This window comes from Eublepharis macularius, chromosome 2 (genome assembly GCF_028583425.1).
Source record: "Eublepharis macularius isolate TG4126 chromosome 2, MPM_Emac_v1.0, whole genome shotgun sequence".
NCBI lineage: Eukaryota > Metazoa > Chordata > Lepidosauria > Squamata > Eublepharidae > Eublepharis > Eublepharis macularius.
The window spans coordinates 94,519,067-94,543,561 of record NC_072791.1 but is presented as its reverse complement, the minus strand read 5'-3'; the positions used below and the strand labels follow the sequence as shown (position 1 = coordinate 94,543,561).

Here is a 24,495-nt window from a genome sequence, read left to right as displayed (position 1 = left end):
TACATTGAATGTCATATAGACTACAGAATGTTTAAAGTTCCATTTATGCATTATTTTGTTAATTGTTACCTTTTTTTTCTTTTTGTATGTCAGATGAGTCATTCAATTATATAGCAGGCAATTTTATAAGGTTTGATATATATTTAAAATTAAAATTAGATCAAGAGGTAAATAAAATAATTAAATTAGTAATATAAGATACTAAATTCAATCAGGCTGAGTAAAATGCTGAAAGCAAAATGTTTGGAGTGTCTCCTGACAAATTTTAAAGATATTTTTTATTTTATTTAGATGTAACTTATTGATGATGGAGGGATTTATTTAGAAGCTCATATAGTCTTGTTATTTATAAGTAATTTGACTTGTATATGGGGTTAAAAATGTTAATTTTTCCTTTTTTCTAAATATTAATTTTGCATATGTTTCTATTTTTTATTACTCTTGTGCTCTTTGCATTATTGGATCAATTTAGTATCAACTTTAGAATGAACAATTGATATTAAAATTGGGTAACAGTTAAATGGTGAAATTTATACCAAATGGTGGTTAAATATAAAATACAAAATTGTTCGAAGTTCTACTTACAGTGTCCCCCTAATGATAGGTTATCAAATATATTTAGTAGTATTTTAGCTTATTTTTTCTCCTTTCCCCACCTTATAATGGAAATGAGGGAGAGGAGTAAAAGTATTATATATTTTGATTGTAGTTCAATTTATTATAATCTTTTAGATGTACCTTACAGTACTTTGTGTAAGGCTCTATGCACCCTCAATTGTTTTCTTTTTTTTCTAAATAAAAATTTATAAATCCAAATATTTATTACAAAGAAAATTACAAAGGTGAGATAAGCAATGCTTTGAATGTCTGAAGTCCTGGAATTTAAGGATCCCTCAAGGTGATGTCCACAGCAAATTATCCTTTAGGAATCCACTGAGAGGACCAGCTCTTTGCTACTCCCAGGTACAATCCAAACTTAAACACTGTTAAATCTCATCGAGTGCCGTGGGGGATTCAAGCCTTTGGGATTTAGAATTAAAAACTAGTTTTAAAAAAATCCCAAGTAGCAAGCACTTCCATAGAGGTCCAAGAGGGGCCACGCTCTAACCCTCTCAAACCAAGCGAACCCCACCCTGGAGGCCTGACCCCAAACGCCCACCCTCACCATTGTACTCTATATTTAGGAGACGTCCGTGCCTGAAAGACCCGCGGCAGACAACCCAGCTCTCGTGAGGGCGCACTCAAGCGCCTTGTTCAGCTAGGAAGAGCAGCCTCGCTCGCTGTCTGTCAGGCAATCTGCAGGACAGCACACGGGCTAAGGACCCGTTGCTCGCGCCCTGAGCCGTCTGGCCGTCGCGCGCGCACGCTCTTCTCTTTTTCCTCTGGTATCTCTGCGCAGGGTGACCGGGCTGGAGCGGGTATAGGCGACCGTTCCCCCCTCCCCTGGCGGCAAGAGCGCAGAGCACTGAGTCATTCCCTTCTCCCCGGCTTTCTCTGTTGCACTAACGCGAGCGCGCGCGCGTACACGCACACACACGGTGAGGAGGGGAGGCGAATGGGGACGGGGCTGGAACGGCCGTTGAACACGGGGCGGGGGGGGGGGGGACGGGGCCGCAGCGAGGCTGCTGGTCACGTGGGTGTCGAGGCCGCGCGCGGTTACACCGGCAGACCGCACAAATCAATTGGGTCGCGTAGAATTCTTGGGCGCGCGCTGACAGGTGCGGTCAGGTTCGCGTGTTCGAAACGGGGGTGGGGTGAGAAGGTTCGAAAGAAGAGAACGGAACGAGCGCGGCGCGTTCTGTCCCCCCTCCCCGTCTCTGTGTCGTGTCCCCTCTGGCGGCCCGTCCGTTCCGCCGGATCTCCCCCCCCCCCCCGGTCTCGTAACGCGCTCTCGGTCTTTCCTCCTCAGAGAGCGATGCCCTCAGCCACCAGCAGCGCCATGGCGAGCAGCGGCAGCAAAGCGGGAAGTGAGGCAGCGGCAGCAGCTCCATCCCAGGCGGCGGCAGTTCCGAGCGGTGGCACGAGTTCGGTACAGACCGAGGCCATGAAGCAGATTTTGGGTGTCATCGACAAGAAGTTGCGCAACCTGGAGAAGAAAAAGGTGCGGTGCTCCCTTGTCTTTCAGTGGCTGCGAACGCGTATCGGAGGGAGGCTTGTGGGAAAGACTGACGCGAGCCTCGGCGGGGTGAGACCCGAAAGGCCAGGAGGACCCTTGCTTCGCCACTCCCGGCTTCGGGAACAAAAGGCGGGCGGCGACGTCTCCTTTGTTCCGAAGCTGCGGCGGGAGCCTCGGCGCCCTTCTGCCTTCGGAGTGTTCCTCCGCCTCCCCCGCCCGCGTCCCCCCCCCCCGTGATGGGCCATTCAGAGGCGACCCCCCCCCCTCCGCTTGTGCACATGGAGCCGTCCAGGGCCCAACATGGCGGCGAGAGGCAGCGGCTCTTTCCAGGGAGGGAGCTTCATTGTGTGAGCGGCGGCTGCACAAAGGCCCGCGGGCTTCCTTCCTGCCCGAGACGCGCAGCCTCCGCTCAGTGCCTCTGCGCCCCCCCCCCCCCAAAACCTGGATCTCCCGTGCAGGTATCCCGGGGCGTTTAAAGTTCTTCTGCACAAATTGAACGCCTCCTGCAGATTTGTTGCTGTTCCTGTCTAGCTGACAAAAAGGTGGGCGGCTTAGGGGTTGAGGGTGACAGCCCACTAGTCACGTAAAACAAATAATACATTAGATCATGAATAGGGCACACAGTAGTTTTTAAACCTTGCTTTTGAATAGTAAACGATTGTTTTTGTGTTATATAGCAGTTTATTCTGCCATTCTGTATAGGGTTGAAAAGTAAACCCAGTTAAGTTCAGTGGGGCTAGGTCTTTAAGTCTGTATGCATATGACTGACCTAATTCTGAGCGTTTTGTGAGTGGCTAGTTAGCATAGTATTCCTATTTTTAGATTATATAGGTAACCTATTGTGGGAAATAAACCCAAAGAGTTAATGCATATCCCTATGCCCTCCCATACTTACTCCAAAAAGTATGTGATGGGATTACAGACTACACAAATCTGCACTCGTGATGGCACACATTGCTATAATTGAGGAAATACAAGTTCAGTAAACCTGGTACATCCTGCATTCTCAAATGCTGATAATATAAATGTAAATTCCTTAATGTTTTATATTTACATTTAATTTAAGTTGCTAATTTTTATGCTAACAATACACTTTAAAGACATATTAGCACTCATATTAAGTGTCTAATACAGAGGACAGGCTGCCATCCATATGTGCTTATGTGTTCAAATTGAGCATATATCTGATGTGTTCTGCTACTTTTAGTAGCTCTTCCCCATTGAACTTGGAAATCTTCTGAATTTCAGAAATGTAGGAATTACATGTGGCAATACCTTGCTTATGAACTGCTAAATAAAGTTTGTGCCAGTACTGTCATATATAGAGATGTATGTCAGTTCACTAAGTAATGTCCACTGTGCGAGCAGTTGCATTAACAGCGAATAGAATATGCAGACGCTTATTTCCAGTAACTTGCTGGGAAAACTTCCAGTATATATCATTGCAGGAGTAACAAAGTTTTGAAATGCTATTAGCAGCATAAGAGGAAAGAGATTGTGGCCCTCTGATTAATAGCATTTGTCTTAGTATGGGGGCAATAATTGCCAAACCTTCTCTTTTTTCACTGTGAAAGTTGTCAATTTGTTTTTGTGGTTTTTGTTTTTGAACAGTTACTGATTCACAAGAGGACTTACTTTCATGTTCCGTGGTTGCTTAGTTTCCTGAGGAATGTTTAGGGAATTTAAATAAGCAGTGTTGTATAAACATCAACACTGGTAAATGCCTTTGGTTGTGATTTATGACAAAGATAATAAATAATTTTGTATTGATCCAAAGTGTGTAGTGGTGTTATCTAAATCATTGACACCATGAAACAATTATAAAGGATTAGTGTAACAAAACCTCTTTGTAAAAGTCATGTGACTATTTCCCCTTTAAGAAAATCTTTTTCCCCTATGTGTTTTAGAATCTACTAGTAGTAATGCTTTTTATCAAGAAAGCATATATTCTAGGTTCCGTTTCTTGAAAGAAGAGAAGTTAGATTGTACAAAAATCCCCAGCAGGTGGTCTAGCTGAATGTGTTGAACTGTGCTTAGGGTAAGTTTGGGAGGAATAAGGAGGGAAGTAATATTACTGTTGGTCTTGAAGCTGATAGTGTTGCAAAGTCAAGGACTCTGCTGCTAGCTAGAGGGTCCAAAGCCTTGCTCTCCATTTTGAAATTGAAGAAATGCTCTGGCAGCTTTCTAAGATGTGTAGCATTCCATACTTAGTTATTTCTTTCTTACTATCGTACAGATTTAACACAATATTCCAATATAGCCCTGTTATGACATACATAATGTGCTTTAATTGGGATCATGAGCCATGACCCTGTAAAACTGCCTCTGTGTGAAGTGTACATTTATTTCAGACCTTCAGTATACCTTTCTGGTTTTTGCATTGTATCCCCTGGATTAATCTGCTGCATGTATCTAATTTTATGGGGAAAACTTTCACTATCTTAGCAACATTGTGATTTTATAAAAAATGTAATCTGAACCATTTTTTGTATTTTACTTGACCATTTTGGAACACAAAAAGCTGCTGTTTGTAATTGTTGTTTTGAAAAACTAGTTGTTTTTTAAAGTTGAAAAACACTTTCATCTTTACATGCTGATGCAGTGGAGAGCATGTACATTCTAAGCCATTGTAAAAGTCTAGATCTTGTCCATTAGCTATTTGGCAAGGAAGAGGGAAAGGGAAACCAAAACAAATTCTCCACCCCTCCCACTCCATCAACAGCTGATTATTGGGATTTTAAAGAGCTCCACAAGTGCAGCCTTTGCTGCTGGATTGGAGATACCTGTTTTCACGTACTGTTCTGTTTTTATTTAGTGTTATTTTTAATCCAGCCTTTTCCCTCAAGAAGCTCAAGGGGACATTTATAATTTCTCCTCTTCTGTTGCTCATTTGTTTAAATATTTATGTCGTGCTTCTCTGTGTCCATGCCTGAGGTAGTCGAAAACATAATAAAGCCTTTACAAAGTCGTAACGTAATTTAAAAGAAAAATCTAAATCAGCCTTAAAATCAGTTACAGAAATTAAAAAACAACAGTAACAGAAAACCAGATTAAACCAACCACTAAAATACCAGCCCTTTGGGGGTGGGGAATAAATCATTTATCACAATCTTCCTCCCCAATTAAAAGCCTATTCAAACAAATAATTATTTGCATAGCAGCTAAAAACAGTTTTGAATGGATAGCTGTGTTGGTCTGCAGTTGAAGAGCAAGATCCAGGTCCAGTAGCTCCTTAAAGACCAACTAGATTTCCAAGGTATGAGCTTTTGTGAGTCAAAGCTCTTTTTAAAAGTACCTGGATCTTGCTCTTTGCCTAAAAACAGTGAGTCATGGGGCCACGCAAAGGGATAGTGGAAAGGCATTCTATAGCTGAGGTGTCCCTATTGAAAAAGCCCTAACTTTCATATCTGTGGGAGTGAGGATGACCTGAATCAGGACTTGTGTTGAACAGTAAAATGTCTGGGCAGGAATGTATGGGAGCAGATAGTTCTTTAGATAACCTGTTCCTGGGTTATAAACGAATTGAAAAATTAAAAGCAGCACTTTGAATTTGGCCTGAAAACAGACAGGTGGACAGCCACAGCTGCTGGCGAAACGTCAGGAACTACAATGCCAAGACCACGGCAATACAGCCCGGAAAACCCACAACAACCATCAATATTTACGTAGGCAGTGGTGTACGAATATGAAGTTCGGTGATGTGACTGGTCAATACAAGATTTGACCACCTGGCTAGTCAAATACTGTCATCATAACTGAAGACAATTATCATCTGGCTTGATGCATGTGATAAGTACAAAAACAAATTGGTTAACTCTTGTTTTGAACCGATGAAATATAGTAATTGCAATGTTTTACAATTTGGTTTAAATATGAACAATTCTCTGAACTTTTCTGGCTTTTATGCACAACACTAGAGTTCCTTACTGTAACAGTAGTCAATAGATCTTGACTGGGCAAAGGAGAACTTTTGTGTGTGATAAGAAGTAATCCCACCTCTGAGTGATTTTGTCTTGCTGTTTCTGTGTGTGTACAGAGGCAAGAGATGTGGAGTCTTTGTTTCCAGCACATGCACACTAGTAGAGGGTTCTTCCCAAAAGCAGCTGAAAGTAGTTTCAGAAAGGTAGCTTCATGAAGGGAGCTTTGGCTCTTGAAAGCTCATACCTTGGAAATCTAGTTGGTCTTTAAGGTGCTATTGGATTCAGCTGAAAATAGTTACTCTTTAGGAACTTGTAATCCAGCAGGTAGGGCTACATGGATCACTGGAGGATCCTGACCAGTGGAATGAAGCCCACTGTAGTAAAGTGAATATTAAAATAAATAATATGATGCTATTCTGTACTGCCATTTTAGTAGTTGGAGATCATTGCTTCCAACATTCGGAAAATGGTGCTTAACTCAAGCCTAGTAAAACCACATTTAGAATATTTTGTTCTGAACATCGCCAGGAAATTAAAACAGGGAAAAAGTGTTAAATGACAATGATTAGTCTAGTTGGCAAGTTACAGGAAAAGGGTGAAGAAACTTAGGACGTTAGCCTCTTAGAAAAAGTTTGATGCTAATAGTTTTAATATTTTAAAGAAAGAACTCAGTTTAATATTCCAACATAAACAAAAAAGGGAAAGCTTCACAAAAGATGTTATATGGTGGAAGTCAGTGTTGGTGGTTGTGGTAGTGTCTCTGGTTAGAGATATAAAATTTCAAGAAATTTTGAACCCGTTATTTTCTTTTCATTTTTCCTATGTATTGTATATGCTTGATTCCTGTTCCCCTCCATTTTTTTCCAGAGAGAGAAAATGGAGGGGAGTGGGAACCAAACATATGCAATACTTAGTTTTCTATCAAACCTAAACTTCTATTACTAATTTAACAACATCATTTTATTGAACTGCATCTTCCGGTACACTCCCTTGTGTCATTATACTCCAGCTTCCTTCTTAATGTGCCCTCACTTAAGACTATGCATGGCTACTTCAAGATCACAAGACCTTTTTCTTGGTGGGCCCAGTCCTTTGGAATGACCTGCCAGAGCAGGTGAGGAAGGTGCCTTTCCTTGCTGTGTTTAGGAAGCCATGTAAGGCAGTCCTCTTCCAGAGAGCCTTTGATGGAGACTGAAGTTTTTTAGTAGATCTTGTCCAAGGAGATAAGGCAGGATAAAAATATTTTAAATAAATAATTTTATAACGTAGTCAGAATGTAAAATTGTACTATTTGGCATATTTATGGAATTTAAAAGTATAAATGTCTTTTTAATAAAAATTGCAAGAATACTTAATTCTTGAGAAAGAGTTGTAGGCTGCTGCACCGTATGCTACCATATCACAGGTATCTTAATTTTTCCAGTCTGAGATGTAGCAAAAATTAAAATTTGAGAGAAGAAAACCAATTCTGTAGTAAACAAAAGGAAATATTATTTGGACAGAAACGTTCCCGTATAGTCACAGTAGATATGACTACCACCATATGGTTTGGGACTGACATAGCTTAAGGACTGCCTACTCCCATCTGTCCATGGTGGCCATCTTCAGGGGCCCTTCTTTGGGTGCCCTTGCTGTCTGAGGCTAGATGGTTGTCAACTCAAGAAAGGGCCTTCTCCATTGTGACACCAAAATCATGGAATTTTCTTCCCAGGGAGATATGTCTGTTCCCCTCTATCATTGTCTTCTGCCAGTGGAAAGTTGCCTCTAGGTAAAGATGGCTGTCCTGTAAGGAAGTGGTTTCAAAGAGATGGTAAATGGATAGGGACTGTAGACTATATTGCTATGTACTGTCTGTTGTAAGGATATTCCTACTGGGTAGGTTCTGTGTTGTTTAATCTGTTAGGTTTAGAATTGCTTATACTGTTTCAGCTCTAAATTGGTTTTCTGCTTGTTTTCAAATCTCTACAAATTTGCCTTTGCATATTCTATAGCCTTATTGAATGTCCCTGCTAACAATCATATTAACTTGCACTGTGTAATACGCCTTGAGTCTCAGTGAGACAGGCAGACTATAAGTAATGTAAATAAATAAAAATATATATGTCTGCAGTTTACATAGGAATTATTATCTAGTGCTGTATATTGCCTTATATATATTTTTATGCTGCCCATTTTGAGTAAAACCTTGTCTTTCATTTCACTCATTCCAAAAAAGGGGTGTGTATGGAATCGTAGGAGTTATTTTCAATGTTCATTGACAGTCCTCAGATTTTCTCATGCTATATATTTTGAGTGAGAACCTTTCCTTGGCAAGTGTTTCACTCATTTGAAAAGAAAATATTTCATAGGATTTTTTTCCAGCGCTCCCCCAAATTTCCCACTTACTCCATCAGAAAAATTGACAAAAGTCCGGTGTGTGTATGTGTGGTATTTCCTAATTTTTACAGTATTTTTTCTCCCAGGTGTTCACATCTCTGCTTCTGATAGCCTTAACTTTTATAATGGCATTTGCTAGTTGGATTATTCAAGTAACAACATTGCTATATTAATTTGAAGAAATACTGGAGTAAGTAGATGATAGTGAGATTGAGTTTTTAACACCAGTTCAGTCAAACCTTTGTGTAAAAACAATGCCCATATACAATCAGCAAAATCAGATATTTAGTGGGCTTTTACATGTGGAAAAACTAAACAATGAGCATCACAAGAAAAAACTGCTTTGATTATTTCATAGCCTTCTGTTTGTTCTTAATGTCTGAGAGCGTGGCAGCATGTGGGCAGTTTCTGTTGCAATTGGTTTTTAGTGGCTAGAAATAAGACACTTGGCTACCAAGAAGAAACACCTGCAGGTGAGCAGTAAACTGAGAGTTTACTTTATCTTTTTAAAAGAAAAAATTACCAAATTCATAATATCTTAGACTTCAAGCATCAGGTGTATCACATTTTTAGGGCATCTTTGGACTGTCTGAAAAATTGAGAATGAACATTTTAGTCTTGCGTTCCTCACAACCTTTTCTGATAGACCCATCCTAGGTTATGATCTGTTACATCCTTGGCCTTTCCTGCTGTGGTCCTGAAGTGGCCTTCTGGTGATGGTCTAAGGCAGAGCTATTTCAAAGAGGTGTTTTAATTTTTTTGAAAGGTACTCAAGTCCATGTGGATTTTGGAGTCTCATGTTCAAGAGAGCAGTAGTAATTATAAAATGGGCAAAGAGTTGCCCAAATAAGATGAGACTCCACTTTTCCTGTGAAACTTGAAATAAGAAGGAAACATAAAATGTATGTGTAAACTTGATATCTTCTCAGGATTCTGTCGCGTGAGAGCTATGACTGTTGCTTGAGATGTGCTGCATAGATTTGTGGTGTGTCTCAGACAATTAGGACATAAATATAACCTTCATTTATTCACAATGAACTTGTTTGAAGTATTTCTGTATGTGCACATTGCTAATGGGTATTTTCTGTGTTTCCAGAGCAAACTTGATGATTATCAAGATCGAATGAACAAAGGAGAACGCCTTAACCAAGATCAGCTGGTAAATGGATCGATTGACATGTTATTACAAGTCTTCCTATAAATGATTCATTTATTTTAAGCTTTGTTCAAATAAGCTTTTTTATAATGGATGTGAAGAATGGGAAACCATATTTTCCTGTTTTTTAATAGAAAGCATTGTAACCAGATGGTCACAGTGTCGTAGAAGACCGGGGAAGTTATTCCCTGCAAATTATGAGGAGAGAAAACAGCATGCATTTGATTTCTTGTGTATCTCCACTGGAAACAATGGAAGTATATGACTAATCGACTGTCTCAAGGGGTCATCCTAGTTATTAAGAATTGTAGGTGTCTGGTTGGAAAGGAGTCCAGTGCTTTAGCTTTTAATGCTCAGGTTTCTGTTCAACCTCATAGTTTATTTGTGAGGCTATGGAGATTCTTTTTGTACCAAGCAGGATTTGAATGACCTTTGGCCATCAGCACCTAGATATACTATCTGCTGGATCAGGGGGGGAAAAGAAACACTTTCACAATTTTGAATGTTGCCAGAAAAGACAGAAAGTTTTGAGTTTTTAGTGGCTGGCAAGAAGTGGCCTTGGCAGAGCTGCAAGGATTACCGTTAGGGAACTGATAGTTCTGTGCATTTAAAGTGTCACAACTTTGCTAAAGTTATATAAAAATGTATTGTCTAAATGCTAAAGTTGAATTCTCAGTAACTGACTCACATTCTCTTTAGCACCTTAGCATACTTTAAAGATACACACACAGAGCAATCCTAAGCAGAGTTACTCCATTGATTTCAGTGAGCTTAGGCTGGAGTAATTCTGCTTATTTCCTTCCATTCTGCAGGATGCTGTGTCCAAGCACCAAGAAGTCAGTAATAACCTGGAATTTGCTAAAGAACTACAGAGGAGTTTCATGGCACTGAGCCAGGATGTAAGTAGAACGTAAATGATATAGTGCAAACTAGCCATCGAACAGGAAAAGTTTGACACTAAAGATAATAAAAGTTTATGTAGAACTGCATATTTTTTGGATTTAGTATGTATGCAGTTTTTATAAATCTATTATGAAAGGCAAGTTGTTCTCTAGAATTATGCTGCTCTCTTGTTTCTGCAGTTTTTATAAATCTATTATGAAAGGCAAGTTGTTCTCTAGAATTATGCTGCTCTCTTGTTTCTGCTATCCAGTGATCCAGATACTTGGTGATCTCTGTCCACCAAGAGCAGGTAATTTTAGAAGAAAAGATTTCATGAGGACTGGACTAGGGAACATACTCTGTATGTTCCCTAGAGACAGAAACACTTTGGTTATGGACTGAACAACGAATTGGTATCTGCATAGACCAGGTGTCTGCAACCTTTTATAATTAAAAAACCAAACTTCATTAACATGAGTGAGAGATCAATCTTGATTAATAATCCGTAAAGTTTCAGTAGCCCAAATACCAGTTGTTGTAAGTAAGAATGTGCGCTCTAAAAAGATTTGGGTTTCCTGCTTTGGGTTTACCTGAAGCAGGAAAACAGTTCAGGTGTTTAAACCACTACAGCACACCAAAGTTCAAAGCAGCACTTTTCTTGCCAATCGCTGGTTTTTTCACCTGGTGGGAGGGGGAGGAGGAACCCCCTCTGCCCCTTCCCATCAGGTGAAAAAGCGGCGGAGTGTTTGAAAGCAGTACGTTTCTTGCTGCTTGAAAGAAAAGTGTTGCTTTCAAACTTCCACCATGCCCCTTTTTTCACCTGATGGGAGGGATGAGGAGGGGGAAGATTGAAAGCAAACAGCACTTTTCTTGTTGTTTGCAAATGCAAACAGTTAGAAAAATGCTGCTGCTGCTGCTGCTGCTTTACCCGAAGCTTTGCAATGCTGGGGCTGATTCGGGAATCTGAAATCTTTCTTAATTGGTCCTGGTTCGGGTTAAAAACCCGAATCGGAAACCTGAAGTGCACATCCCTAGTTGCAAGCCCTTTATTAGAAAGCAGCATACACAAGGGCTTATGAAAAGCAATAAATATACACAGGACTGCCCTACATGATTGTTGTAGTGTACTGGCATAAATTTTAATGGTTTGCACCTGGATTACGGCAACTTTTCACTTCTATTTTTTGTAAAGAATCTTGAAGCCTTTTTAGTCTTATAAAAATCTTTGCATGCTGTTCTTTCACATGCTGGTTATTCTAGCATCCCAACATTCCTGCCCATCTAATGCAACTGAAGTTGAAGGTTTAGTTTTCTTTTTCAGAGAGCCAGATTTGGTTCCTTACTGAGCCATAGTTGCATATTCCTGGTATAGACAGTGTCTGGGTTTGGACCTCCAATAATGATTATTTTAACTCAGAAACGGAAGAGTGAGAAAATGAGCAAAAGAAGAAGGGAACATGAATCTATAGTATATCCTTGACTTGACCATTGTCTCTGTTGACACTTATTCTCTACATAGCCCATATGGGACATCTTAATTCAGTTGTATGTGCTGTGCAATGATCACTGAACATGAAATATAGGGAAACATGATTCAAGCATGCCTTTTCAAAATGTTTTTTGCAACTCCAGTAGCATACGTGGACTCAGTTCAGTATAGTCAACCTTGACTGCAGTATATTAAAGATATGCTATCATAGATCTAAATGGCAGATGCTGGAAAATAATCTACAGCTTCCTACATGTAATTAATTCATTTAATCTATTTATATGCCATCTTTCTGCCATTGTGTTCAAGGCAATTTACAGTTCAGAATAACAATGATATAAATAGCACAAAAGGGGAATACTAACTTTTAGATAATGTATATATGTTCCATAATGACTGGGTGGAATAGTTGCTGCAGGAGATCTTTCTGGAAAGGTGTGGAGCCAATTGGCAGTTGGTCCCTTGCATGCTGATGGACAGATGCCTTGATGTGTCCCCTCTCTGGTGTGATGGGTGGAATGTGCTGATGGAAGCAGTTTGGGAGGGGCAGAGCCATATGACATCTGGTCCCAGCAACCCAGTGGGTGACAGCTCAATGTATTTCCAGTGAGTTAGAGTTACTGCCCACATTGTTTTTCATTGTGCACCCTGTTAAGTCTGACAGAGCTTCAACATAGCTTCTTACAATCTTGCCGCCCTCTTCCTCTTGTACCCTGAAATCAAAACAAGGACTATAATCAGTGAATGCTGGTTAAGTTGTACGTTTGGGGGTGTGCTGAAGCAAAATTTGACAAAGAAACAGCCCCCTTCTTTGCTTTGTTACAAGGAAACAGCTTTCCATAGGAACAAATGTGCTTTTTTAAACATAGCTCTGCTGAAGAGTGGGAGACTGAGTCAGGGTTTTAATCCTTCTGTTTTCTCTGCTTAAACTGTTAACAAAAGGTTGAAAGAGTTTCCTGGCTGCAGTCAGACTGCTTTTTCTTAATGTTTTCATCTTTACTTAATATGAGTTCCGTAGAATCCCTAAAAAAGTAAAACAATTACTTAATCAGCTTCCCCTTGTGTGTACATGTTATATTCAGAAATCTTTTCCTCTTGGGGCGTTGTCACTGATTCTGGCCCTAAACTCTCCTTCAAGTTCTGTATGCATGGTACAAATATCCCGATTCAGTATCCAAACTGCTTCCTAGACTTCCTTGCCTGCACAAGTGAAAGTCTGAATGCAGCCTGGGTTTTCCCCAGATTTTCTGCAGCTTTTCTTCTTGCACACAAAGCCTGATTTTTTTGGTTTTACATTCAAGTAAAGACAGCTTTTTTGCAGTGCAGAATGTTTTCTTTGGTGTAAGGCTGCCTTTTGCCCTCCCCTTTATCCCCTTGTGTCCTGATTGGTTGAAGAGCAATGTGCAGTTACAACTTTTCCTCCTCTTTCTCTCCCTCCCCTAGCTTTTTTTTTTAAAATGTCCTTGTCCCTGTGTGCAAGTTTGGCAGTAAACAGAAGCTATCAGGTTGACACACTGATTTCCATGTTTTTTTAATTAAAAAAATGTTGCCATGTTGCTGTTGTAACAAAAAAAAAGTGTTTTAAGTGTTGCATCATTGGGGGAAAGAAAGCTGCAATGGCTAACAAAGTGTTTTCAGAGATACCAGAATCCTGCTTAATCCTTTAAAGTTTTCCTCCAGAACACTTCAGCCAGTCATATGACTCCCTCTGTCATCCAAACTTGCAATGCGTGTGCACACAAAACCCTACGCTGATGAAACCACTGATGTTCAATCTCAGTAGGGTGAATAGTGGGAGGAAGCATGCAAAACCAAGGATTTTAGGTTTATTTCACAAATTGTAGTTCGTGTGTTATAGGAACGAGGTTTTAATAATAATAGTTCATTTATATACCACTCTTCTGGATAGATTAGTTCCCACCCAGAGCCATGAACAAAGTCAGTGTTGTTATCTCCTCAGTACAGCTGGGGAGCTGGAGCTGAGAGGAGTGGTTTAACTAAGGCCACCTGGTGAGGTCACAGCAGTAGTGAAATTCGAACCAGTGAAGTGTTGCATCTCACCCTGTCTTTTCATCACTTGATAGGGTATTTGTCAGTGGAAGGAGTGTGTGTATGCCCCATTGTGTCCCCCCCACAATCTTTTTTGATCCTGGGGAAGTTGATTCCTGGAGTTTCAGGACCCACGTGGACATAACAGCCAAATGGGTTTAGGGGGGAGCAAGGAGGGAGAAAGGGGCAGAATCACATCTCCACCCTCATTTGTTATGGAGGGGCCCCATGGGTCCCATGACCCTAGGATAAAGCTCTGCCTTTTGAGAAATTATGCTGGAATATATGCTAGTCCTTAGAGTGCTGTTGGACTTCTGTTGTAATTTGTTACAATAGACAAACATGGCTACCATTCTGGAATCTCTGAGGGTCAGTTCAAACATAGTAAAAACTGTGGTTTAGTTAAACTAGCCACAGTTAATTGATTGTCTAAGCCCCCACCATAATACTAGGTATGATTTAGTTTGTTACCTTGAGCTAAGATTTGAAGCTGATTTATTAACCACTGTTGATCTTAATTATGCTTTTGTGTTATATATGAACAAAGAATCCTGGCTAAATTGTGTTTTTTTTTCTCGGCTGAAGCTGCTACAGAGTTACCTGTTAAGAGCAGCATGAAAATTAAGTTGCTCTTGCCTTCAGCTGGCTCTTGCTATCACTCTTACCAAACTTTTTAGCTTTGAGGTCTGCCTTGCAACAGATTCTCTTCACCCTGTCTCCACTATCTTAAAGACAACTGTACAGCAATCAAAGGGCAAAAAAAGTGAATGGAGTCCCGACTATCTTAATTTCCTGTGCTCAGTCCACACAGTGGTTTATACAAATACCCTACTTACATTTATTATACTGAGACAGTGGCAAGGGCAGGAGGGGCTGAGGGTTGTATGGAGGAAAACAAGACTCTTGTCTCAATGTTTCTCTTCAAGGGGCTTTTGTGAGGTTGGGGACTCCTGTACTAAACATTCCATCTATGAGGTAGGCGGCAGAATTTGCACTGAGATGAAAAATTGCCAAGTTGTGTAAGTAACACTCTGTTTGTGGTATCCACTAGTGTCTTATATGTCTTAAAGCAGAGATGGAATGTTTGGAGGGTACTTGGTTGAGTTTTCCTCCAGAAGTTGTACTGAAATTGGAATCAGACATTTATTTTCCTTCATTTGGGGAGAGAAAGGGATAAATGTGAAAGCCTCGTTACTTCTTGAACTACCTCTGAGGAGGGGAGGCATGGCTCAGCCCAGTTCAGAGGTTTCCCTGCCCTTGCATCGCCTGCAGCCAAACATAAGTGTGTTGGTGATTTACTGGTGAGGCTTTGACAATAGTTGGGTGTCATAAGGTAGCCTAGAATATACTTTGGGGAGAGAAAGGGGTAAATGTGAAAGCCTCATTGCTTCTTGAGCCACCTCTGAGAAGGGGAGGCATGACTCAGCCCAGTTCAGAAGTTTCTCTGCCCTTGCATTGCCCACAGCCAATGTGTGTCAGGGCTTTTTTTCTGCAAAAAGAAGTGGTGGAACTCAGTGGGTTGGCAGCACATGGGACAACTCCTGGCAGGAGGTGCTGCCTCTGACACCAGATGTGCGTGTGCAAAGTGTGTGCATGCTTCCGGGACCGTGTGATGGCATCATTTCCAGGAAGTGATGTCATCGCACAGAGCGCATGTCAGGTCTGTTACCCACAGTCCCTCCATCTTCTTCAGTTATTGCAACCATCTCCTGTGTATGTGTCTATTTTTCACATAAGCTGTCCAGTTCCTGGGGAGGCTGCACTCTTACCTGGAACGGCTCACCACAGCAGCCTTGGGACAGCTCCGTCCTACTCTCCGAATGACTGTACCCAGCTGGTTGGGCACCAAGGGTGGGGGGCACGTAGAGGGACTGAAACTTTGTAGCAGGCACTCCATACGTCATTCTCAACAAGAGACCTGTGTACAGCCAGACACTTTTACATGCCTCTGTATAACCTATGGACATATATATGCTGAAGCTATGATATCTCATTAAAGAACCTTAACTCAAGAGAGCTTGGATTTCTTGTTGCAAAGGGTGGGAGTCAGCTTCAACGTATCCTTCTCTCCATAGACTGACAGCGCAACCACGCCTGGGAGTACTCCCACAAGGGGGGGGGAGTTTAAATCACCCTCTGCACCAGCGTGGAGGGTGATCTAAACTCCCCCCTTGCTCCAGCTGACTGGCCCCAGCAAGGGAAGAATTCTGCCCCACCAAGGGCAGAATTTTAAAGTTTAAATCGCCCTCTACGCTGGCACTTGTGGGCCCAATCCTAGTATCACTAACTTATCACAGATAATATAAGATGGTTTTGCATTGTTTCTAAACCAAACGTGTGGGAAGTTAAAGTGCTTGTAAGAAGGGGATAGCAGTGTGGGTGCTAATTTGATGCGATGTGGATGCTTTCTGGGTATGAGAGATTTTCCAGAGATCGAAACTATAGAGAATGAAAGGGAAAAAAGGTGGAAGGATATTAGCAGGCAAGGAATCTGCAGAACACAACTAGTACTCTGCAATGGGTTGTAGCTGAACAGTGGTATGGTTAGCTTATGAAACGTGAACTTGACTTTTAAGAAAGTATTTCAGATATTTTCATTATGTGTAGAGGATATTGGATTTAAAATTTTGTCTTGCCTTTATTTTATTACAGAGGTACTGTGTACAGTAATAGCTTTTTTAACCAGCATCCATGGAGAGTGGGTTTTTTTGGGTTACTGTATAAGTAGAATAACATAACTTTTAACTGGCAGTAAGAGAGTGGCAGTGGCAGGCAGGCGGCAGGACCTGTGCCCTCCTCAGTGCTGCTGGCCACCAGGCCTAGCTCAGCAAGCAATGGCAAAACAGACAGTGGGTCTCTACTGGTTCCCAGCCATGACTGCAGCCCGCTTAACACTGCTGGCCTCTTGCTGCTCCTGGGCCCTTTGGTCAGCAGCAACACTGAGTGTGTGTCGGTAGAGCAGGTTATATTGGGCCCTGGTTATATTGGGTATTGATGTTTCTAGTTAATTAGATGCTTGGTTAAAAAGGCTTTTATTGTACATTAATAAGTGAAAAGAAGTCACAAGGATGTTTAACTACTTTTTAAAACTAGATTCAGAAAACAATAAAGAAGACAGCTCGACGGGAACAACTAATGAGAGAAGAAGCTGAACAAAAACGTTTAAAAACAGTACTTGAATTACAGTATATTTTGGACAAGCTGGGTGATGATGAAGTACGTAATGATCTAAAACAAGGAACGAATGGAGTGCCGGTATTAACAGAGGCAGAACTGTCAACACTAGATGAATTTTACAAGCTAGTTGAACCTGAACGGGACATGAACGTGAGGTATTGAAATAAATTATACTGTCCAATAGATTACACTAATGAAGCAATCCATTTAGTTCTTTTACACTGTATGAGTTTTGAGATATGTTATACTTGCTAATATTTTTGTTAAAGGTTGAGTGATCAATATGAACAGGCGTCCATTCATCTCTGGGACTTATTGGAAGGAAAGGAAAAACCTGTATGTGGAACAACCTGTGAGTATACTTTTATAACAATAGAGTTAAAGTGGTACTTTAAACAACAAGCTATGAAATATTCGAGCTAATTCATTTTGTGTCAGTAGTTGTTTAGAATCTGAATACTTAAGAATATGCTAGTTTACAGCATACTGCATTCTGTACTGATGCAGCTTTACTCAGCATTTAACAGAAACTGCTGGTTTCTGCTTCTGCATTGTTATTGTGTAGCTGATGATGCTTAGTAGCACTTTGCTTTCCTGAAGCTAGGTTATTGGAAGTGCTTTCTAAACAAAATTGTACTTCATGCAGAAAAAGCAATAGAAGTTTCTTATGCCAGTGAGAGAGAGTTGTAAATAGTTGTAGGAAGATCCTGTAGCAACTTTTTTAGAGATGGATGGAAGACCAGGGTGTGTACTAGACTCTCACGTATGCTAAACTAACCTTTTGTAAAGTATTGGAAATGGTTTTCTTCAGCTGTGCATGGAGAAAGTAAATAAGAAACTAATATTTTGCAGAATCAATTAGGAAAGTACAGTTTATTATTTTTTTAAATAGCAATCAGTGTTGAAAAAATTAAAATTACAATTTAAAAACATCAGAACACATGAAGATGTACACAGCTTTTAAATGTTTGCCCACAAGGCTGCTCTGATCACTAGAGCAGGGGTTATTAGTAGATCCTCTGTTTAGGTCAGTAAGAACTACCCTTGCTCTAATGCATGCTTTCTCAGTGGCTTTTAGGGGTGTGCACATGGAAAAAATTCAGTTGATTCGGGGTCATTAATGGGAAATGGAAAAAAAATGGTAATCCCCAATACCGAATTCATTCTCCAATTTAGTTCGGTAATACAGAGCGAATTTGGTAAAATTTGGCCATTGTTTCCTGTGGGAAAACTCAATTTGGAAATTTCTGGTGGCCTGGGGTGTGTGTGTGTGTGTGTCATTTTTTAACTGAATTTCACCAAATTTGCAGGGGACCTATTTCTAACTGTCTTCTAACTACCTCCCCAAGTTTCATGAAGATTGGACCCCAGGGGTCCTTTTATGCTGCCCCCCCCCGAAGAAGGAACCCCCAGCCTCCTCCAATCTCCATTATTCCCTATGGGGAAAACTATCTGGGGGCTATCTAGGGGGCTGGAGGTGACATTAGCAAGCAAAATCCACCAGATTTGCAGAGAACCTCCTTCCTGACTGTTTTCTAAAGACCCTCCAAGTTTCATTTTGCAACCCTCTCAAGATACCCAAAAAGTACACTCAAACACCACTAGGTAATTTAACAAATTACCCCCCCCCCAAAAGAAGAACCAAATTTTTGTGCCAACAAAAAACAGAGCCCAGCCAAAAAAAAAAACCCCACAACCCACCAACCAGACATCTGTAAAGAAAGCCCAACAGCAGGAAAACAGCTCCCTCCCCTCCAGCAAAAATGTACAGCTACAAAGAAAGCACCCACATCAGGGGAAAACACCCCCGCCACCAAAGAAGGAGTAAATTTAATAAAATAAACAGGAACTATATAACTCCAAACAATAAATTACCCACACCACAGGATAAAACACCCCCCCCCGAAGAACAAGCAGCGAATATGAAGCAGTAAATATAAAGCCAGAAATCAAATCCCCCTACACAAAAGCTCAACCAAAGCACCCCACACACACGCACACAGCAAAAAAGCAGGTTTGAAAATGCAAACTAACTCCCCCCCCCATCCTTTCCCTCCCAGACACCAGGCCAACCCCCTCCCCTCCCAAAGAGGAAAAACCCACTCAGTCGAATGACTTTCAAACCAGTCCTTCAGGTGCAGCTCAGTCCTCAGGTGCAGTAGCAGACTCAGAAGTCCTCCAACCAAGTGCATATCTGAGCAGCAGGAATCACTCCAGGATCCAGGCAGTCGCAGACCAGCCAGAGTCTCAGCCCAGACCACAGAGAGAGAAAGCACCCAGCAGCTGCAACTACAGCAGTGTCTCTTTATCTGACTGAGGCAAGCTACCTATGTATTGTCGAAGGCTTTCACGGCCAGAGAACGATGGTTGTTGTGGGTTTTCCGGGCTGTATTGCCGTGGTCTTGGCATTGTAGTTCCTGACGTTTCGCCAGCAGCTGTGGCTGGCATCTTCAGAGGTGTAGCACCAAAAGACAGAGATCTCTCAGTGTCACAGTGTGGAAAAGATGTTGGCAGGTCATTTATATCTACTCAGGAGGGGTGGGGTTGAGCTGAGTCATCCTGTAAGAGGATGACTCAGCTCAACCCCACTCCTCACCTCTGCAGGAATATACCGTATACCCTGCAGCTGTGGACAAGTTTACATCGGGACCACAAAGCGTAGCATCCAGACAAGAATAAAAGAACATGAAAGACACTGCAGACTTGGACAACCTGAAAAATCAGCAGTGGCTGAACATAGCCTAACTCAAACAGGGCACAGTATCTTATTCCAGGACACTAAAATACTGGACAACACTTCCAACTACTTTGTCAGACTGCACAGGGAAGCCATTGAAATTCACAAGCATAAGCAAAACTTCAACAGGAAAGAAGAAACCTTAAGAATGAACAGAGCATGGTTTCCAGTTCTGAAAAACACCAGGCTAACAAAACACTCTACACCCAACAATAGCCCGGCAGAGAAGATTAGCACATCAAGCACCAATCCATATGCAAAAGAACCTCCTCAGATACAGTGAAGTCTCCCGCCATTAGCATTCCACACCCTGGGAAACTCTTACAGGATGACTCAGCTCAACCCCACCCCTCCTGAGTAGATATAAATGACCTGCCACCATCTTTTCCACACTGTGACACTGAGAGATCTCTGTCTTTTGGTGCTACACCTCTGAAGATGCCAGCCACAGTTGCTGGCGAAACGTCAGGAACTACAATGCCAAGACCACGGCAATACAGCCCGGAAAACCCACAACAACCATCAAGCTACCTAATTTAACCCTTTGCAGCAGTTTTAAAAAGGCAGTCTCCTTCTTGAGAATCCCATTGGCCAGAAGGAGAGCTGCTGCAAGGATTAGCCATTCACTCCCACCTCCCTTCCCACTCCCTTCTGCCTCTGTCTCACTCCTCCCCCCATCTGTTAAAAAAGGCAGGAAGCAGTGTTTCTTTGCTGTTCTTTAGCAAAGGAACAGCCCAGCTGTGCTTCCCAAAGTTTACTCAATATTACTGATAAAGTTGGTAAACTTAAATTTGGTATTTCTGAGTTTATTTGGCAATACAGATTTAATGTATTGTTGAAGGCTTTCACGGCCGGAGAACGATGGTTAAGAATGAACAGAGCATGGTTTCCAGTTCTGAAAAACACCAGGCTAACAAAACACTCTACACCCGACAATAGCCCTGCAGAGAAGATTAGCACATCAAGCCCCAATCCATATGCAAAAGAACCTCCTCAGGATACAGTGAAGCCTCCCGCCATTAGCATTCCACACCCTGGGAAACTCTTACAGGATGACTCAGCTCAACCCCACCCCTCCTGAGTAGATACAAATGACCTGCCAACATCTTTTCCACACTGTGACACTGAGAGATCTCTGTCTTTTGGTGCTACACCTCTGAAGATGCCAGCCACAGCTGCTGGCGAAACGTCAGGAACTACAATGCCAAGACCGCGGCAATACAGCCCGGAAAACCCACAACAACCATAATACAGATTTAAGTTTGGTAATTTTTATCAAATACCAAACTCAAATTGCACACCGCTAGTGGCTCTACCTGGCATGTAGAATAGGCTTCCTGATAATGTAAGGAAGGCTCCAATTTTCTACAGATTTCAAAGGCTTCCTGATATATTTTGGGGGCCTATGATTAGAGGTTGTGGTTTCCTTCTTTTTATTTATATTTCTGATAATATGCTCTCATCTTTTTCTTTGAATTTGTTGTAAGCCATTTTGAGTCCTGTTGATCTGGGGAAAATGGAACATGAATATTTTAAATGAATTACATTTCTTTTAGGTTTTTAATTTTTTTGCTTCAGTGCTTACTGTATCTTTGTTGGAAGAATTGTTGGGTTTTGTGGCAATTTTGGATTGAAAATGAATTTTTATGTTGGTTTAGTGTGCATGGAATACCTCTTCAGACTGTTTCTTAGACATGCCTGAGTACAAATTTCTGATTCTATGTGTGTTGAGATGAAGCTTTTCATAAGAAGACCCTTGCTAATTTTTTCAGTTGGTTTCATACAAATGCAGGAATTGACATGCTAGATGAGAAAAATAGTCTGTTTAGCTCATTATTTGGTTTTCTGATAGTAGATTTTGGAAATTTTCTAGCGGGGTGTGTAATTATAGTATCTGTCTGGATGGTAAACACCACCATCTTGGTGGAGTTGCTTTTTTGGTTGTTGTGGCTTCAAGGGATTTTAGTACTCTTCTCTATATGTGTGATCTAATCTGAAAAATTCAGTTATACCTCTGGCCATGTCAAAATTTGATAGCATTGAGTGATGCTAATCATTGGCTTTGTGAGAACTTTTTCTTTGTGTGTCTGTCATGAAACGGTCACCTGTCAGTTTTATTGGGGCAATTGGTATTCTGTGCACAGGTTTCTATGCCTTTGTGCGTTATCTGTCTGAATCTTATTTATTAAACACATTTTAAATGGCATGGAAACACAGACCTGCTATCTGTTATGTAAATAGGTCAAATTGGCTGTGAATTATCCCCTCCTTTATAGCTGAAGATCATTTGCTTCATGGGTTCCTAAGGATTCATCTATAAAGGTATATGAATTTGAGACACCACTTCCATAACAAACCTCTTCACGCTGAGTCTTTTCCAGAGATGAGAACAAATTAATCATGTGACTGTTAACGTTTCTGCAATAAAAATGCACATCTCTGCCACTTTGGGTCCCCATTGGGAAGAAAAGTAGTGTATAAATGAAGTAAATAAATGGAATAAATTTAAGAGCGCTAATTTCCTTCAGTTACCCATCTTCCTTCAGACAGTGTTGTATGACAGTGTCCTGTTAGACATTTTTTCTTGCTTTAACTTCATATTTCCCTTCTCAATTAAAAGATTTTTGTTTGTTATTCCTATCAAATTATAAGTTTCATCTTAGCTCTGTCACAACTAACTTCCTGCATTTAAACTCAGTACTTGGCCAGTTCTCAAAATGTTGATCTTTCTTGTCTCTGTTCAGATGTATAATGTCAACTTCCTGTTACACTTGTAACCAAGCTAGAGAAGTTGTTGTAGCAGTGGGCTCATCCTTTCATACAACACTATGAACCTGATGTTGGTGATACAAACATCAGCTCACCTAAGAAGGTGGGGGGGGGAGAACAGTGACTCACTGATGAAAGAAATGAGACTGCTCCTCATACTGTTATTATATGGCGTATTGTATTGACAAAGAGCAGCAACAGGAGTCCTCCAGGTTCATTTCAATGGTGCTGTCAAGCCAAGTAATGTTCACCCATTCCAATTCCATGTGGGGAAAAAAGAGTAACACATTTAACAGGTCATATCCTAGCATATAGGCTCTGATAGGGTTCCCCCCTCTTAAATAAGCACTGAAGTGCAAACATTCTAATCTGTTGAAGTGCATGTACATCCATCATCCATTAATATCACAAGACTATCTTGAAAGGATTTGAAGCTACAGGATTATTTTTATGTATCTGCTAAAAGTATGTGGAAAAATTTGTTAGAATATTTGATAAAATTAATGAAAAGGGAGGGACAAGTTGAACTGCAATGGTTTGTTTTATTTATAGATAAAGCCCTTAAAGAAGTCATTGAACGCATTCTGCAAACAACTTACTTTGATAGTAACCACAACCATCAAAATGGATTATGTGAAGAAGAAGAGACAGCCCCTGCATCAGCAGTGGAGGATCCTGTTGCAGAAGCTGGTAACTTAAAAATGCTTATTTGTATCCTGAGACTATGCATGTTTAATCTAAACTAAGTCCCAAATTGGGAGTTAGTCACAAATTGGAAGTTACTTCCAAATAAATATGCATGTGATTGTCTCCTTGGCTTCTTTACTCTAATTTACAGGCACATTGTATTGTTAGTTGCAGTTAATTGTTGGGTGAGCCACAGAAAAGGAGCTGATCTTACTCTTGTAGACCTAACTGTATCTGTGATACAGACTTTCATTTCTGATCTCCCCCACTGCCCCCATAGACTGTTTGGGTGAAATTTGTAGTGTAGATATGTTTAAATTACAGTTGTAGTGATCATGGTCGGCTTCCATAAAAGTTGGCTTATTTTGTTGTGTATAAATTTTGAGTCCATCATTGTGTCTTCTGTGCAGTCCCACATGGGAGCTGCGCATGTGCAGGCCATCCATGAACGTTCTAAAGTCCCTAAAGGTGCGAGATGCTTGCCTAGCCTTCTCTGATGCTTTTCCTCCAGGCACGGATATAAAAGGTGAGGTGAGTGGCTCCCTCCCTCAGTTCTTCTTTAGCCACCAATGAAGAAGTATGTGTTTTTCACTCCGCTCCTCAATTTCATCAATAGATGCGAATTCTAGTCTTCACCTCCATGGCTTCAAAGGCCTTATTCAAGAAGTATCCATGTTGTGGAACCAAGGTGGCCCAATTGGATGGGCATGACAAATGCCTGCTGTGTCTTGAGTGAGGGCCATGACACCTTGCAGTTTGTGGTCTGCCAACAATTTATGCCCAAAGTGTGCCATGAAAGGGCCTTGTGACATAAAGTGACTCTGGGAATCAGCCATGAAGGGTTCTATCGACTCTGATCACAATGCCTCATATAATGGACTCCTGCACCCAGAACAGGCCTCCTTGGTTCCTCCTGCATGTTTGACGCCAGCTACTACTCAGAACTAATCGGTTCCAGCCAGACCTCTGATGGTTCCACCTCGGTGCCAATCAGAGCCGCCTGTGAAAAAGGCTAAGCTCAAGTTGAAGCATGCTGGTAACATGTTGACTTTGAAGTCACATAAGAGGAAGAAATCCTCATCTTCAGCTCCAGCCACATTGGTTGCATCAAGTCTGCCCAGGGTTCCAAGAACTCCA

At 41.2% G+C, this 24,495-nt stretch overlaps 1 protein-coding gene across 6 annotated transcripts in view; it reads left to right on the top strand.

Moving 5' to 3' along the window:
• The first annotated feature begins 1,359 nt into the window (after positions 1 to 1,359).
• The window catches only part of CAPRIN1 (cell cycle associated protein 1), a 46,705-nt gene continuing 23,569 nt past the window's right edge, over positions 1,360 to 24,495 (top strand). For 4 of the 6 annotated variants that reach the window (XM_054970588.1, XM_054970589.1, XM_054970591.1 and 1 more), the window contains exons 1-7: positions 1,360 to 1,538; positions 1,910 to 2,101; positions 9,509 to 9,571; positions 10,381 to 10,467; positions 17,082 to 17,320; positions 17,435 to 17,517; positions 23,224 to 23,361. In XM_054970588.1, the coding sequence (XP_054826563.1) occupies positions 1,916 to 2,101; positions 9,509 to 9,571; positions 10,381 to 10,467; positions 17,082 to 17,320; positions 17,435 to 17,517; positions 23,224 to 23,361 (796 nt within the window). In that variant the 5' untranslated portion in view covers positions 1,360 to 1,538; positions 1,910 to 1,915. Of the gene's footprint in view, positions 1,539 to 1,622; positions 1,719 to 1,909; positions 2,102 to 9,508; positions 9,572 to 10,380; positions 10,468 to 17,081; positions 17,321 to 17,434; positions 17,518 to 23,223; positions 23,362 to 24,495 lie in introns of those variants that run through there. The other 2 variants (XM_054970590.1, XM_054970587.1) reach the window with 2 other exon arrangements.